Source organism: Aquarana catesbeiana, linkage group LG05, assembly GCF_042186555.1.
Source record: "Aquarana catesbeiana isolate 2022-GZ linkage group LG05, ASM4218655v1, whole genome shotgun sequence".
NCBI lineage: Eukaryota > Metazoa > Chordata > Amphibia > Anura > Ranidae > Aquarana > Aquarana catesbeiana.
The window spans coordinates 523,114,340-523,132,762 of NC_133328.1; the positions used below are offsets into that span (position 1 = coordinate 523,114,340).

At 42.1% G+C, this 18,423-nt stretch overlaps 1 protein-coding gene across 1 annotated transcript; it reads right to left on the reverse strand.

The window, feature by feature from the left end:
- Positions 1-2,932: 2,932 nt before the first annotated feature.
- On the reverse strand, positions 2,933-9,462 carry LOC141145208 (YTH domain-containing family protein 3-like). Its single transcript, XM_073631700.1, has 2 exons — positions 9,313-9,462; positions 2,933-4,540 (listed from the first exon to the last, which is right to left on the reverse strand). The coding sequence occupies exons 1-2, from the start codon at positions 9,376-9,378 to the stop codon at positions 2,948-2,950; spliced, it is 1,659 nt and encodes a 552-aa protein (XP_073487801.1). The 5' UTR covers positions 9,379-9,462; the 3' UTR covers positions 2,933-2,947.
- Between the last annotated feature and the right edge of the window lie 8,961 nt (positions 9,463-18,423).

An 18,423-nucleotide genomic window follows, 5' to 3' on the forward strand; every position in this document is an offset into this window, starting at 1 on the left:
GAGGGGGGGGGGCGCTCATCCCCACCCCCTTTTCTGACCTGTCAGGCTGTGTGCTCAGATAAGGGTTGGGTATAGAATATGGGGGGGCCCACCAATGCAGTTTTTTCGGTGTGGGGGTTCCTCTGAAAATCCATACCAGACCGAAGGGCCTGGTATGCTCTTGGAGGGGGAACTCATGCCGTTTTTTTTTTTATTTGGCGTGGAGTTCCCCTTCAAGATCCTCAGAGCACAAGTCGCATGCCAAAGTCCAGTCAGTTAAGCCAGTGATCCAACTTCAGTGATAATCAATGGGCTGAAGTAGGATCAAAGTTGGACCAAAGTAGTGCATGGAGCATTTCCAAAGTCGGACCGACTTGTGTCGGACCAGTTAAGACGGCTCCCATAAGGAAACATTGATTTTCACATGTCATGCGACATGAGCTCCCAATGTCGTACCAGTGTGAACGCGGCCTAAACGGTAGTTCCTTCAAAACCGCTAATTATATACATGAGGACTGTTTTCCTAGCCAGAAATGTGCAATTCAGTTTAACGCCTAAATGCACCTTAAAAGGATAAACACAAAAGTAAGCACAAGAGACATTACTTACCTTCAATGCAATTTGTTCCTGTGTCTTCTAGTTCAGTCGAAATCTTCTATCCCCCAATGCACCCCTCACCCCCACCGCAATCTTCCAGCAGAGGTTACTAGAACCGAGGAGGCGTTCACAATTCCAGCCCTTTCCACACAGCTCCACCATTCATAGAAGCGGTTACTACCACTGCTTCTATGAATAAAACCGGATCCATGAATGGAGGACAGGTGGGTGATTGAAAGATTCGCCCCCTCCATTCAGAGGTTCTATCTCATTTATGAAAGTTGTAATAACAACCTGTGTGAATGGAAGAGCTGGGCAGAAAGGGTGGGCATAGCTGGCCACTCTTGATGAGAGCCCGTTCTACAATGCGCATTACCTCTACTGCACCAAAGGGCAACAGAGCAGGAAGTTTCCTACTTCACAAAAGACAGAGGCTCAAAAGGACATCACACTGAAGGTAAAGCCAGCCATGGATGGTTTAAATCTCGGCTGGTTCAGCAGGAAACAGCCGAGTTTAGGACCATCTATGGGCAAGTTGATTGTACCCAAGTCGACCCATCGATCGAGCTGGTACAACCACCATGTCGGATCTCTAGCATGCAAACATTGCCAGCAGCTATAGCTGCTATCGATAATCATTGTGTTCTCCCTGCAGGAACGGCTCCCTGCACTGGCAGAAAACAATAGCTTCACGGGAGGGATTCCCCCATTAACATTGAATTTGTTAATGGGATAATCTAGTGATTTTCTTTCTTGCAACAACGGGTTGCAAGAAAATTGCATAATCTATGGCCGGCTTAAATAAATTAACCTTATGTTAATGTTGTATTGTTTTTTCTGTAGTTAAATGTAAGCTTTTACCAATCTTTCATAATACACAACTTTGCCAGAACCAGGTTGGTGAAACGTATGCTGTTATCACAGTTGAATCATTGTCCTGCAAGCAAATAGGAAGCTGAAATAGTAAATAATATTGTCACCTGCTTATCTGTAGCGAGTAGTGAGCCACAGACATGTGAATCACAAGACTGCTGAACAGAATTACAAATCCATTAGCAAGTAACAGTTCAAATGGTTTTCAACCTTGTATTTAGTCATTAGACTGACTGGTGGCTATAAACCACTTTTGTGTCGTGTACTTTATAGAGGTCAATAAACTGTTCTTAGTTGTTGGACATGTCTCTGTGGTTGCAAAGTTTGTGATTCAGAGGGTAGAGAAAAACTAACATTGACTGGTTCTTTTATAGTCATTTATCTTGGACTTGTTTTGATAGCTGATAGGTCCCCATGATGCAATTTGTTCAGAAATGTTCTTGAACAAAAGTTTTCAACTGCATTTAAAGCCATGTGATATTTAAAGCTGAACTCCTGAAAAAAAAAAAATTTTATTTCCCCATGCAGTGGGGCTGTGCTTTTTTTTTTCCTTCTAGGGGATTGTAGGGTGAAGATATACTTACCTTATCCTCTGAGCGCAAGACCAGTCCCTGCCGCTCCTACCCCCACACTCTAGCAGTTTTTTGAATGGACTGTTCCTGACATCACCACGCCCATAGATCGACACGCAATGTGAGGACGGCAGCAACAGACCACCGCTGGACATGGGGAGCGTGGTTTTCTGGGAGATCAAAGAATCAGGTATGTATAGCTTTTCCCTGCGCCCCTGGACGAAAAGAGCAGTTAACCCATGCAGTGCAGGCACAGTCCCGCTGCATGGGAAAAACATTTTTTTTCTCCCAGAGCTCTTCTTTAAAATGTACACATTTGGACTCCAAATATTACTTATGAAGGCAATAATATGCACAAAAAAAGAAATTAGAATGCTTCTGCAATCTAGACTCTTGACTTTATCTGTTTATAACTTGGTAAACTATGTAGAGTTTATTTTTCTTTTTAGAAAAAATAAAATAATCGCTATACATACCTTTTCTGAAGCCGCTCTGGCCTGGTCCTGCACTGAGCCGTCAGCTACGGCTTCGCAGGTGCAGAGGAGGCAGCCAACAATGTAAGCCTCATAGTAACTCTATGGGTGACGTCACTTTCCAGGCATTTCACAACCATTGTCAGCTGTCTCCTGCAGACGGCGGCTTCAAAAAAGGTATGTATAGCAATTTCTTTTTTACAGGGCTAGATAGGCAAGTCTTTAATTGTTGATGCCAGTAGATTTACAGATTTTAGTTTTATGGTGAACTTCATCTTTAAGAACAATTATGTATAGATCAGGGACATTTAATGCCACTGGCTAAAGTTTGGGACATCTGCTAACAGCATTTATGTTGAGAATGGCGTGTTAAACAGCTCAATATGTGGTCCCAAAATAAAAGGAATTCTGGGAGCACACAGCCACATAATGTAGTCAAAAAGCCCAAACTGATCAGCCACTTACCCTACGCATGGCTTCCTCCTCTTCTTGACGCTTCTCATAATGTGCAAAGTCATCAAAGATAGAGGTTGTATGCTTGAAAGTTGCAATAATTTTAAGAACTTGCTTGGCTTTTTCTAGGGGTACCTCTTGAGTGTCCCTTGAGTTGGTAACAGGCTTATTATCGTTGTTTTCCAAACGAATGTGTCGCAGTTGGTTATTGGGAACGTCTTTCACAAAGACCCATTTCACTTCAAACTTTCCCTTCCATTTGTCTTGGGACCAAACTCCAGCATATGCATTGTAGTCCACTACAGACTTCATTTCTGCAACTCCACAAAAATGTCCACTTCCATTTACACTGAAGAGTAAATAAAGTGGGCCTTTCCCATTCAAAGATCGATAAGCAGCATCCAAACGCTTATTGCCATGTTCAGTACTGCACCAAATTGAGTACTTGATAGAACGGTGAATGTCATCCTCAGAGTAGCTTTTGATTATAAACACTCGCCCGTTTTTAAGACTCCAGTCAAAGTCTTTGGGATTATAGTTGTTTATGGCCTTCAGTTTCTCCAGTACAGGGTGAACCTCAACACCAGAAGGTGAGGAGCTAACAGGCACAACACCTAAGCTAAAGTTCTCATTCCCAGAGACATTGTTCTGATTGAAGCCCACTCCCCTGTTCCTAGGTGCCACCCAGCGGTTTTGAAGCTGTTGCTGCACCTGATGTGTTGGGGCCTGCTGCTGAGGTCCTTGTTGCTGCTGTGGTTGTTGCTGTAGCTGCTGTTGAGGCAGTTGGTTTTGCACCATTGGTAGAGGTTGAGTTAATGGCTGAGGCTGTTGAATTACAGGCTGAGGTGGCATAACTGGTTGAGCTAGTGGGGCCTTTACAACAGCCCCCTTATCATCCCAAGTTCCAATATTAATGTTGTGTTTTATAGGCGGGGGAGGAACTGCAGTACTACCAACACCCACATTACCCTTGGGTTTTAGTTTAGGCTGAGGTTTCGCTGGTTTTCGAGCAATGGCAGCCCATGAGGTTGGCTTCGGTGCTGAACTGCTAACTGGGGGCACACTGTTTGCAGCTATACTAGTCATCCCTGCACTAGTCAATGCTGACCCAACTGTTTTTGTCACAGCAGCTGTCATGTCGCCACCGATTTTCAGTCCGGTCATTCCTTGCTCAATGCTGTTAATGCCCGGAACTTTGCTCAGAGTATCGCTGCCAAAACCAGCTTGTCCATCAGCAATGGCTCTACCAAGGGAACTAGGAGGATATCCATAGCTGCTGCTATATGCAGAACTTTGTGTTGATTGTCCCTGAGATCCACTTGTCCCCCATGTGGAGAAATCTGCATTCCCAGGAAAAAAATTAAACCCATGCTGGCTTAGGAAAGGAGGAGTGTTCCCCAAAGCTCCAGGCTGACTAAACACTCCATCCGGTATGTAGTGGTGTTCTCCATTGCTCATCTGTCCATACAAGTACGGCATTGGTGGGTCTCCAGCAGTTGACCATGCTGCCTCACCAAGGGAATAAGGAAATCCAATGGATGGAGCATAATAACTAGGCATGTATGGGTCTGACATTGGTGGATAGCTATTACTCTGCAACAGAAAACAAAAGGTAGGTCTAAATTTATTGGACAAAATTAAGGCATGTGTGTAAAACAGTAAATAGCCACAAACAATCACCAAAACCTATTAAATATTACTTGAAAGGGCTTAGACAGTTTTGATCATATAAAAACATAAAAATAAAAAAAATAAAAAGTTTTAAAACAAAATCACGCCTTGTTTAGCAGGATATCCCGGTATGCCTGGACTCAAGTGATCTCCATTAGAGAAAATTTAAAGGGGCCTGGACACTAAACACTGATTGCCAATCGAATCCCAATCATACCAGTATCATGTGTTGATTTTGAAATGCTACTAAAGTAAAATATTCATTAAGGCCCCTTTCACACAGGCTTTCTGATCAGGTCCACCTGTCAGTTTTTCAGGCGAACCCGATCAGGTGCTCCATTCACCCCTATGGAGCAGTGGATGTCAGCCGTGACATGTCTGCGGACACCAGCAGCTATCCAATCTGATTCTGTCTGCCAAATCCTGACAATTGGTGGCCCTATTTTCCATGCATCTGGCGGATCGGATGAAAATGGAAAGGCGGTCCATTTTCATCCGACTTCCCCATAGAGGAGAGCGGGACTCTGACAGGTACGTCTCAGTATAGTGAGCAGAGACGGACCTGTCATCTGCCTGCTGAGCAGGCGGAGTCCGTCAAATGGACAAGCCTGTGTGAAAGGAGCCTTAGTTTCTAGAACAGTGGTCTCCAAACTGCGGGCCTTTACTCTTTATCCAGCCCTTGGGGTACCTTTCCTCCCACTGATATAAGACACTATTCCTCCAACTGACACCAAATAATGGGGCACTATATTCCTCCCCACCAACACCAAATGGGGCACTATATTCCTCCCCACCAACACCAAATAATGGGGCACTATATTCCTCATTGACACCAATAATGGGGCACAAAAAAAAAAAAAAAAGGCAGATAATCCACTGTGAACTTCGAACTGCAGTCCCTGTATATCCGAGGGGGACATGCAAGGAAGATAAAACAGCATTTTTGCTTGCACATGATTAGATGATAAAAATCAGCAGAGCTTCCCCTCAAATCTACAGCGACTTCACACTTGTAGTGCACAGTGGATTTGCCTTAAATAAACCCCTGTGCATTATTTTAAGTCACATGCTCAGTCTAAATTCCCTAGGTTTGTAACAGGTTTAATACCTACAAAAGTTGAAGTTACAAAAAGTAGGTATTTCAGGCTTGCATGTCCACAGTACTCTGTATACAAAAAGAGGCTGCTTTTTGAAATTATGTCCACAGTACAAGCAGGTGATACAGGTTTTCTTTATACATTAGCAGTTCAGGGAGGAAACTGAAGATCTATGTGATCACACAGACGTCAGAAGAGTGAATATACTGAATAACTTTAGAAATCCTTACATTGTTCATTAACATAAGTCTCAGGCCAGACACTTCGAAAAAAGGGAGGTCTGCTATGTTGTTTTATATATTATAAATTGTATTGCATGCAACTGGTAGTTTTAATGGCAATGTACAGGAAAGACTCAGCATATGTTTTTCTAATACTGTTAATTTATTGTCAACCAAAAAAGTTGGTAACATGACATGCAAACTGAAAAGATTATACCAAGGCTTGCTTGAGCATAACTACTTTATTAAACCAACATAGCGCATTATAGATTTTACAGAATTAAAAAATGGGTGCTTTCTATGCTGACTTAATTTTGAGGGTGCAGGTACCAGGGCTTTGATTCATAGATACTCTGTAGAAAAACACAGTTGTACCTGTAAAGAAGACAGTAAATACCTCTCTACTGGACAATGCTTTGATTAAAAGAAATTACTGACACGTCTGTTCAGAAACCAACACTCCATGAGTGTCAATCTACTGTGGGCCTCCCCCCCCTCCAGTGGTTCCTCCTAACCCATCTTTACGTCACTACAGAGTCTTGTAATAATGCAGGGTTTGGTAGGAAGAACCATTGAGTGCAGTGTGGGAGGTGGGGGACAGAAGATTGACACTCCTGGAAGTGTTGATTTCTGAGCAGACTATAGACAGCAATTCCTACAGTTGAAAAAGTCATTTAGTGGCAGGAGCTTTATCTATTCTTGTTTACAGGCACATCTGTTATTTAAAGCAGAACTGAAGTTCCACTGTACCAAATGGCAAGCAGGCAGGCTTTTATTGCATGAGAGACCTGCAATGTATCTTCTGCACTAAACTTCCCCCATCTGCTCGCTGTCTTCTCTGGTGCTGTAAACAGAGCTGAGCATACGCAGCTCAGCTTACAGCTCCGGGCCGGTCTTCGAGTTCCAGACTGATTGCCTACGGCACAGGAGTGATGTGATCCCGCACCAGCCAATGCAGATGGCTGAAAGCCAGCACAGAGGAGATGCTTTCAAGGGACCATTGGAAAAGTAGGTTTAACCCCCTTTAGTTCTGCTTTAAAGCTTACTTTCAGCGACAACCACTTTATCTTTCCTCAACTACTAAGTGAATCATTAACTTGGAGCAAGAATGTGCATCTCAGGCATCCAGAGACCAAGTCAGTTACAATGTAGTACAGACAGGATAGGAGAGAAAGGCAGCTTTCACATTTCCATGCTAACAGATTCTAGATTTGCTAAAACATGGCAAGTCCTGCACACATCAGAGCAGTCCCCTCAACTCCTGGCAAGGGTTGAACCAGCTTCCAGCAGTCAAGGAAGGCCCAGCATTGTGTGATCAAGGTTAAATTATGTTTTGCATTATTTCGGAGCCTTGTAAGACCCTTTATCAGGTTAAAGTAAGATGTGTGGTAGGAATATCTCTCAATTATTTAATAGAACTGCCATGCACTGGGAGAATGAAAAGATTGTCAATCATTATGCTAAAGGCATATAAGTTCCTACTGACCGATTCAATTATTAAAACGATTATTACTGGTTTCAATTAAAAGGGATGAGCAAATATGTCTTGCAAACTAGTGATCCATAAAATGTAGTTTTCACATCAGCACTCCTCAATGTACGTTTTTCAATTCAGCTTTAGAGAGTGATATAAGCCCAAAATCAAACACATTGCAACTTGACAATTATTAGATGCGATTGCTGCATTCATTTTCTTTTTTAGGTCTTATTTATTTTCATCTGGTGATCCAGCCAGAAAGTCTGTTTTTCCACTGTCAGAGGTGCTTACAATGATCAGCTTTTATTTATATAAAACCTTTATCTCAAAAAAATAAAAATGTTGCTGTAACTGCAGTGTGAGCTAGAGTCTGGCTTTTATCTGCTAGTACATCTAAGGACTAATGCACACTGCATCTCAAAGAAGCGGCTCCCACAGGCTTTTAAGCTCTAATTTTTTTCTGCCTGGAAACTTCCCTCCATGTTAACCAATCTGTCCATGCACACCATGTCTTTTTCAGGAGTTTACAGGCACATGAGTTCACAGGCAGAAACAAAAAACCCACCAAACTCTGTTTTTTGAGGAGGAGCTTTTGAGCAGAAAACAACCTAAATACGTGAAAACGAGCAAAAAAGCTCAAACACACACTAAGAAAAAAGAAAAACGAGCTGAGGGGAGGGTTTGTGAAAAAAAAAAATGCTTATGCTCCAAAAAGCTCAATTAAAAAAAAAAAAAAAACGTGCAAAAGAGCACAAAAAGCACAAGCTTCTTCAAGCTTTTAGGCAGAGAAATAAAAGCTCAAATGCCTGTAAAAGCAGCTCAAAGAAGCTGTTCCTACAGGCTTTTGAGCTCACATTTTTTTCTGCCTGTAAGCTCCCCTCAACGTTAGCTAATGTGTCTATGTACACTACTGCATTTTCAGGAGTCTACAGGCATATGAGCTTACAGCAGAACCCCCCCCCCACAGACACACACCAAACCAAAGTGCAAAAAAAAAAAAAAGAGCTAAGGGGAAGGTTTGTGTGGAAAAAAAAAACACACTTATGCTCACAAAATAGTAAAAAAAGCTCAAGCTTCAAGCTTTTAGGCAGAGAAATAAAATCTCAAATGCAAAAGCAGCTGTTTTTGAGCTGCAGTGTGCATGAGTCCTAAAGCTGCGTATACTCACCAGCGGGTTGAAAGAAAAAAAGCCAGATTACTGTACCAACAGAAGCATTGTTGGTGTGGCGATCTTCCCTGCTGTTGAATTCTCACCCTCCCCACTGCAAGTGCTGATCGAATGCTGGTTTGCCAGCATAACCTTTCAACAGAAGCCGGTCTAACGACAGACACCAAGAGTCGTCCGGTACCTGCTGTCAGGGCTTTATGCTCCCTTCTCCCCAAATTAACAATGCAACTGTCTACTGTGCCCCCATGCTCCTTTATCCAAAGTCGTGTCGCACTAATACAGGTGGCATGTTACTGGTCAGATCACCAGGTGATAACAGAGGGAAAAACAAAGGGAAGAATAATACAATGACCACATCTAATGATTGGCAAGCTGCAATATATTAGATTTTAGATTCAATACTGCTTTAAAGAGGCTCTTCAGGAAAGGAAAGCAAAATACTTAGAAGGTTAATCAGATATTTACAGGTCTCACCAACAGGAAAGCACTAACTCTGAGCCCTTTTGGAAAACAGTCATGCTAAGCCAGGGTACCAAAGGTGGTTCCAGGATTAAAAATGTACTACCCTAATAACTGGTTTGTCTCGGCACCTTTGATCTGAGGAATGGAATTAGCCTAGATAAAGCCTGGGTTGCTCCCATACTCTTAAACATTAATAAGCTGGAGGCTGTAAGTCACTAACAGCAACAAATCGAAGGCGTTCAACTTCACAAGTTGCGATTTTAACCAACCTGATTCGTCTGGCTAGTTAGATATGGCTCAAAGTCATCATCGTTTACTGCATCTTTCTGATGCATTGAACCGTTCTGCACTGCAACTGAAAACCAAAAGAAAAAAAAAAAAAAGAAAAATAGGAAAAAAGTTAGAATCAAAGCAGCATATAGTGTTCATTTATACACATCTATAATTCAATAGGAGGCGAGCATAACAGTAACAAATGTGTTACTTCTTAGGAGAAACCTTTTAGCAGGATCATCAAACCTGACAGTCTGTTTTTACAATACCTGAACTTGTGAATGTGCTAATGGACACCTTCACAGATAGACATACTGTACAAGCTGAATTAAACCAGTCACAATGTATGATTGCAGTAAACATCTCTTTATACATTTTTAGTTCAGCCTATCAATTTAACAAGTCTAGTCTGTAAATGTAAACTTAGCAAAAACGAACTTGCTCAGTACACAAACTGCTTAATGGGAGAAAAAAAGTTTTTTCCCAAATGAGTTATTTAAGTGCTCATGGCTAGAACCTTCAGGGCCTCGATGCAAGAAAACTTAAAGGGCCCCCCCACCATGGCTAAACACCAGGGCCTGATCGCGACCTTTGTGACCCTGGTAGTTCCCCCACTGGTGTCAGTCAGTCTATTTTTTTATTTTATTTATGACCATTATTTTATATATTTTTACAATTTTATTTATTTTTTAAATTTAGGAGCCCTGTTGAGGGGTTTGGTGAGATATTAGGGGTCTAAACAGACCTCTGATGTTTCACCTTTATGACCGAGAAAGGAGATTGAGGACACAGCCCCCAGTCTCCATCTCTGCTGCACAGAATGATTGGACAGGAATAGCTCTGTACAGATCTTCCAGTTCATTTGAAGTAGAGCTGCGCGATTCATTTTCTAATCTTTGTCAAGATATTTTCCCCCTCGAGATCTTGACAAAGCATTTTCCCGAGTCTTTTTATGCAGAGAAATCACTGCTGAAGCCGATAAAAAATAAAAAATTTTAGCAGAGACTCTGGAAAATAAAATGGTGGTTGCAATATTTTACGTCACACTGTATTTGCTCAGCTGTCTTTTAAATGCAATTTTTCTGGGGAAAAAAATACACTTTGGTGAATTTAAAAAAAAAAAAAAAACTAAGCAGTAAAGTTAGCACAATTTTTTATATAATATGAAAGACGATGTTACGCCGTGAGACTCTTGAGAGAATCGTGATCTTTATTCCAAGCAAAAAAAAATTGTGATTCTCATTTTGGCCAGAATCGTGCAGCTCTAATTTGAAGCATAGTAAACAGTTTATTATACCTCAGTTATAAATGATCAGAGTCAGTGTTCGATACGGATCACTGACTAATCATAAAGACAAGGAAAGGGCCCTTTCTCCGCCCTCCATCCTGACACATCCCCTATAGCAGTTGGCAGGAGATGGGAGGGGGAAGCTGGCAGGGGATGAGGGAACAAGGGAGTACACAGGGGCCTGGGGGCAGCAGGAAGTTGATAGGAAAGGCAGTGGGGTGGCATAGAGGAACTGATTTCCTCAGTTTTCCTCCTGCAGCCACTGAAAAGCGGCAGGGAGGAAAATGGAGGGGATTGGTTGCTTTATATGCCACTTCTACTTCCCCTCCTCTATACGCTGCAATTGTGACCCCTGTACATACACCCCTGTCCTTTCCATACTGGAACAAATTCTCTCCACTCCCCTAATCCTCTGCAGCACAAATTATCTTACCACCCCCCCAATGTTTCTGAGTGGACACCCAGGGCACTTTCCCCGCATCACTTAAAGGATGCCAGGGTTGCAGGCACTGCAATTGCCCCCTATGAGGCAGGCCGCATCTCTTTAATTGGGGGGGGGTAAGAGCATACACGTGCTGGGGGTGCTTTGGGAAGGGACAGGACTTACAAGGTGTGGTGTCAAATCCGTGTGGCTACACCCCCTAGCACCCTGTCCTCTCACCACCCACTTATCACTCCTCCAGGTATATTTTCATATTACCTCCCCCTTCCCCAGTTACTATTGTCCCCCTCTAAATACAGCAAAACACACAGATCTCAGCAGTGCTGCTCTTCCAGTTCTATATTCCTCCTGTCTGTGTACAGGAGAACATCGGAACCCAGGAGGAGGGGTCAGCTTCAGTGAGGTGTGCAGAAAGTCGGCGGGGAGATATGACAGCTGCTTCAGAGGGGGCGATCATGGCATGTGGGACACCAGTCACAACTACGACCCTGGTAGTTCCACCACTGGTTCATGGCACAGGAATTAACCAACTTTGTATAATTTAAAATTAAACCCTTAGAGTATGAAATGTAACTTCCAACTCTAATGACACTGACAGGACATGAAGTTTTAGCTAGCTAAAGATGATCAGGACCAGGAATATATGCTTGTATAATATTTCAAAGTAGTTTCCATTTATTTTTACCCCTTGTTTACCAAGGTACGCTTATAATAAATATGCTGGTATTCAAGGGGTTTAAATGCTTCCTGCCAAGCCTATTGTCATATGATATCCTCCCAGGATGAGACCTGCTGTGGCATGATCTGCTGCCCACTGTGTCCACCAGACAGCAGATGACAAATCATTGTACCGGGCCTCTGCTAATCACAGCGAACACATGACAGTTGTACACAATGAATGGCTTTATCATTCATAGTCATTGTGTACTATTGTGTTGATCTCTGTGATTGGCCAGTGTGATCACATGGTACAAACATGGCCAATCACTGTGCATCTGTACCATTTGATACCTGTGGCCATTTTTAGCAAAAACTTTAAAAAAAAAAAAAAAACCCAGTGGTGATTAAATGCCGCCAAATAAAAGCTCTGTCTATAAAAAAATATAAAAAATTATAAAAATGTCATTTAAGTACAGTTTTGCCTGAGTGAGTAATTGTCAAAGTGTAACAGCACTGAAATATGAAAATTGGTGGTGGAGAAAGTGTCCGGTATAAAGTGGTTAACAAACTGGCAACATTTTGAGACGCATTCAGTTTTGAGGCTTGACATTTGGTATTTATTTACTCAACACTATTTACCCTTTGTTTATTTTGTACGGCAAAAAAAAAAAAAAAAAAAAAAAAAAAAAAATGGGGATTAAGGTGGTGTTAGACCCAAAACTAAAAATCTAATATATTGCAGCTTACCAATCATTAGATGTGGTGACTGCATTTTAATAGATAGATATATATATATATATATATATATATATATATATATATATATCTATCTCTCTATATAGATCTATATAGATCTATATAGAGAGAGAGATATATATATATATATATATAGATATATATATATATAGATATATATATATATATATATATATATATTTTTAGGCTTTTTCCCCTCTGTTTTTATCTGGTGATCCAGCCAGTAACACACCTCATGTATTAGAGTGCCCACCGCTGTAGATGAAGTAGCATAGGGGCACTGCAGACAGCAGCATTGTCAAGTCTGGGGGGAGGGGAGTGTTAGATGGGCTAGCAGATTTAGATACACTAACAAATTGAAGCCAAACTTCAGCTCACACTGCAGTTACACAAGCAATTACAACAACATTTTTCTTCTTTTGGGATAAAGGTTTTACATTAATAAATAAAATTTGATCATTGTAAGCACCCCTGTCAGCGGTACATAATTTGTTGCAACACTCTTAACTGATACATTTGCAGGAGAGCTTGTTCTGTTGAAAAAAAACGGTCTTACTGGCCAGATCACCAGGTGGAAATAAAGCCTAAGAAAACAAATGTAGCCATTACATGTAAGAATTGGTAAGCCGCAATATAATAAAATGTTTGTTTTTGGGGTTTAATACTGCTTTAAATTGTGTTTAATAAAGTTAATTTGAGTGTTTTTTCCCTGAAAATATAGATATGACAAAGAGTTGCACAAATATTGTGCAACATAAATTGTAACTACTTATTCTACTGTGTCTCTGCAATCAGAAAATATATAATTTTCTGTGGGTTTGAAGTTGTTTTATAGCCAACACTGCAATTTCTAACACGTATGCGAAAAATTGCTCCAGATGGGAACTGGTTAGAGGTCAAGTCACAATGACTATTGCATTGGTGATTAAAATACTGTTCATTTGTAACTGACCACAACTTTCTATCGGGTGTCTATTGAGGAGAGCAGCAGAGGTTAAAACACATAATGAAATAAATTAAATTTAAAGGCTTTCCATAGTTGATTTCATGCAAAAGGAATAAAGACCTTCCCCACTACCCTAACCTAAAAAGGTCCTAGCTAGAATTAGGTTTGAAGTAATTTTGTGTTTTTTTTTTTTTTTTTTTAGAGGCTCTCCTCACTTCGCAACCAGGTTTCGTTCCAATGACCAGGCCGTTAAACAAATTGGTCGTTAAACGAGGAGCCTCAAGTAATCAAGATTTTATGCATTCTTAAAGTGTGACGCCCTCTACAAGCACATGCTTGTATACAAGAAACATACCTGCTGAAGGATAATGGATTCTGTATATACACACACACACACGCTTAACTTTCCAAAAGGTCCTTGTCTACAAACCCCACTACTTCACTGCTCTTGGACCACTTTAAAGGGATTGCAAAGCTTTGTTTTTTTATTTTTTTTTAAACAACATACATATCATACTTACCTCCACTGTGCTGTTTGTTTTGCACAGAGTGGCCCCGAACAGCCTCTTCTGGGGTCCCTCAGAGGCGCTCCTGGCTCCTCCCCGCATCGAGTGTCCACGTTGGAGAAGCTTTCTCCTGTGGTGCTAACCCATGCGAGCGGGCTCCCGAGTCCTGCATCGAGTGTCCATTCACAGAATGCAGGACTCGGCCCCGCCCAGCGCCACGTTATTGGATTTGATTGACACCAGCGGGAGCTAATGGTTGCACTGCTATCAATCTAACCAATCAGGACACGAGACACCAACCAGAGCTGGTGTGCTCATTGCCGGCCAGCGAAGGATCGGGTTCAGGTAAGTAAAACGGGGGCTCGGGGCGGGGGCTGCAGCACCATAGGAGGTTTTTCACCTTAATGCATAGAATGCATTAAGGTGAAAAACCTTGAGGGTTTACAACCCCTTTAAATTAGAACTATGGGCAAAACTTTTTTTTCCCCCCATTTTGGATAGAACAAGGAAGGGTTATAACCGTCAGATTTTTTTTTTACGCCATCTCGGTCCCATTTCACTTCCTGTCCTAAAGCCAAACAGGAAGTGAGATGAAATTTCTGCACATTAAAAGAAATTTCTTGGGGACCCCCAAGTCACCAGAACTAGTTTCCCCATTGGAAGTTCTCCCATCTATTACTTTTTTGGGGACAAGCCAAAATGTGGGTTTTTCTTTTACTTTCAATGATAATGGTAAACATGGCAAATGGAGAGGGTGAATCTCCTTAATATTTGGGGGGGGGGCTCAGACAGCAATAAAAACTGAGAGGGGCTCTCTAATCACTTTCCACTCCGTCCAAAACAAAAACAAAAAAAAGTTTTGCCGTTAGTTATACTTAGTGTTTGGTTGGTCTGGTTGAATCCATGTGTCCCCTGCTGCATGAAATGGTTCCTTCCACCAGTGGTATGTCCTGTAGTGACTGAACAGAGAACGCGCAGCATGTGGTGGGAGAACAGGTTTTCCATACACCTGGAAGTGTGGAATACTTGAAATGCCACAGCTACCCTGGCTACGCAAAAAGCAGGTAGATTTCCTTTTTTTTTTTTAAATCAGGTATACTATTGAATACACAGGATCTCTTACAAATATTAACCATTTTAGCCACAAAGTGATTTTTAAAGTTTTTATTGGTTCAGTCTCACATTGTGCAAATAATCGTAAAGAACCACTGGGTAGCACTGCAAAAACAGGAAGCAGGGCCTACCTAGCCTAGGCAAACATGGCTGCCTCTGTGTAGAAATACATTTTTGAACTTTGCAAATGTCTGCATGGAACCAGGTTTCTTTGTAGAGTGTCAAATGTCAGATAATTCACTTGTACCTACTTTACATAACAGTGTTCTTAGAAAAATGTTGGTCACTGAAGCAGTTTTGGCATATTATCCTATTGAACTATGGCTTACACCACCTACATTTGTCTTATTCATTTTGTACTGAGTAAATATTGTTTACTATTGCGACACATGGGAACTTGAATCAGCAAGACCTTGTGAAAACAAAGGCCTGCAGCTGGGAACACTCATAGGACAAAGAAAACTATTTCCCCATAGCTGCAACACAAGAACACCATGTATCTGGGAGATTCTGAACAATTTGGTGAAGAAATGTCCATTAGAAAGTCTAAGATAATCAGTATTTCTCTTGTCAGGAAAGCAAGATAAAAAGGTGATAAGCAGGATAATCACCCATTCCTTCTATGCAGTACAGGAAACCAAGAATACAAGCATAGTAAAAGGGGTATGTAAACATAGGGCAGGTAAAACAAACTACTTCAAACTACTATAGACTTTAAAGTGGTTTTAAACCTCAGACATTAAATATGAACAAAGCATATCCCTCCATAGGGTGCACTTGTATCAATTATGAGCACTAAGAAGTGTCATTTCTGACTGCTGCTTCATTCCTCTGCTATGAGCATGAATCACCGACAAGTTTTTCTGACAGCAAGAGAAAAAAAGGTGACAGGGGAGGGACCTCCAGCTGATTGACAGCCTCTGCTCTGTTCCTGTGTGCTGTGTAAAGGGAGGCGTGGCTCTTCCCTCCAATCAGCTCTCAGAGCTCTCCTTACTGAGCTCTGCAGAGTGACTTCTGCCACCTTTTTTTTCTGTCAGCTCAGACAAGCTTTAAAAATTCTGGACTTTGAACAGATGTAGAGAAAAGAGGGCTGCAGATAAACAGGTACAGCGTATGTAGGAGGATCTCTTTCATCTCTGTGTATCACTGGAGGCCAGTCCCTTCATTGGGTATATTGTAAGGGTTTACAACCACATATCAATGTAAAGCTGATGAGTGTAACATAAGTAATGCAGCCAATGTGTTTTGTGTTTAATGAACCTTGGTTCTTTGTGCCTCAATGTTTCTTCTTTCAAGTCTTTGGGTATGCTGACCCACTGAAAAAAATGCAGTCCCTACATGGCAAATATGCAATCTTAAAGTGATTGTAAAGCTATTTTTTTTTTAAATAACAAACAGGTTATACTTACCTGCTCTGTGGAATGGGTTTGCAGAGAGCAGCCCAGATTCTCTTCTCCTGGGCCACCTTAGGGAGCTACTCCTTATAATGGCACATGTGCAGGCTCGATCTCGAGCCGGGCTGTGTGTGTCCATTGGCACACGCAAAGCAGCTCGGTCCTGCCCCCTGCCACTAGATTTGACAGCAGCATGAGCCATTGGTACCCACTGCTCTCGCCGAGCCCAGTCAAGAAAGGGAGAGAGTATTGCCACTGCTCTCTGGCAGTGCTGGATCGAGATCGGGCTCAAGTAAGCATTTTGGAGGCTGAAAATGCAAGTTTTTTTTTTTTTTTTGCAGAGAACCACTTTAACCACTTGCTTACTGGGCACTTAAACCCCCCTCCTATCCAGACTCATTTTCAGCTTTCAGCACTGACACACTTTGAATGACAATTGCGCGGTCATACAACACTGCACCCAAATGAAATTTTTATAATTCTTTTCCCCACAAATAGAGCTTTCTTTTGATGGTATTTGATCACCTCTGCTGTTTTTATTTTTTGTTAAAAAAAAAATGTAAAAAGGCTGAATTAAAAAATAAAAAAAAAAAATTTAAAAAAATTTAATATTTTGTTATAAAAAAAATTAAAACAGGCAATTTTTCTCCTTCATTGATGTACGCTGATGAGGCGGCACTGATGGGCACTGATAGGCGGCAGTGATGGGCACTGATGGGTGCCAATAATGGGCACTGATCTGTTACACTGATAGGTGGCACTGTTAGCTGGCAAAGATGAGGCAGATGTGCCTCGTCCACTTCGGGACCTTTGTCCCTCTCATCTGAGCCGGTGATTGGCTTTTTTTCTACTTACGCTATCAGCGCGAGTAGAAAAAAAAAAAAAACGATTACCAATCTTTTGTTTACATCATGTGATCAGCTGTCATTGGCTGACAGCTGATCACATGGTAAGGGGCCGGGACCGGTCCCTTACTCGGATCGGTGATCAGCCGAGTTTCAGCGACTCGGTGATCACAGCGCACTCGGCGTGCGACAGCCTCCCGTGAATTCAGGTCCGGCCATAGCGCGGATGCCAAGTGGTTAAAGGGGAACTAAAATCCTGCAACAGAAATCTTTAGGCATTAAAGGGGTTGTAAAGTCAAAGGGTTTTTTATTTTAATGCATATATGCAGCAGCCTCCTCAGCCCAACTAAAACTTACCTGAACCCCATCCCTGTCCAATCAGGAGGGGCTCTCAAAGTCTGTTAGCCAATCAGGAGAGAGGGGAGTGGGGCGGACACGCCGTTTTTTCAGCATGGGGGTTCCCCTTAAAATCCATACCAGACCAAAGGGCCTGGTATGCTCTTGGAGGGGGAACCCATGTCTTTTTTTATTTGGCATGGAGTTCCCCTTCAAGATCAGAGCACAAGTCGCATGCCAAAGTCGGATCAGTTAAGACCGCGATCCGACTTCAGTGATATTCAGTGGGCTGAAGTAGAATCAAAGCCGGACCAAAAGTAGTGTAGGGAGCATTTTCAAAGTCGGACCGACTTGTGTCGGACCAGTTAAGATGGCTCCCATAGGGAAACATTGATTTTCACACGTCATGCGTCATGAGCACCCAATGTCGGAGCGTTTGTCGTACCAGTGTGAACCCGGCCTCAACTAGATGCTGGCTGGAGTAATGACCTCAGTCTTCTGCAGTTCCTTCATTGTTCAAATCAAGAGACTGGAGGCAGTTGTCACCACAGTATTCCTTAATTGTAACAGGCGAAACAGTTTCACCTCTCTTGCAGTGTAAATCTCAGGACCTAAGCCTGGTACACCCCACTTACAGCTCTGGTCGGAGCCACTGTACTAACAATGTTAGTACAGCGATTCCACCCCCCCCCCAAAAGAACACTCCGATTAGCGCTCTCAGGAAACAGCCAGCTTCTGTAGGACTGGCTGCCATACACACGGGTTGAATGTCGGACGATTTATATTAAACTGGTGATGTCGCCCAACATTCAGCCCGTGTG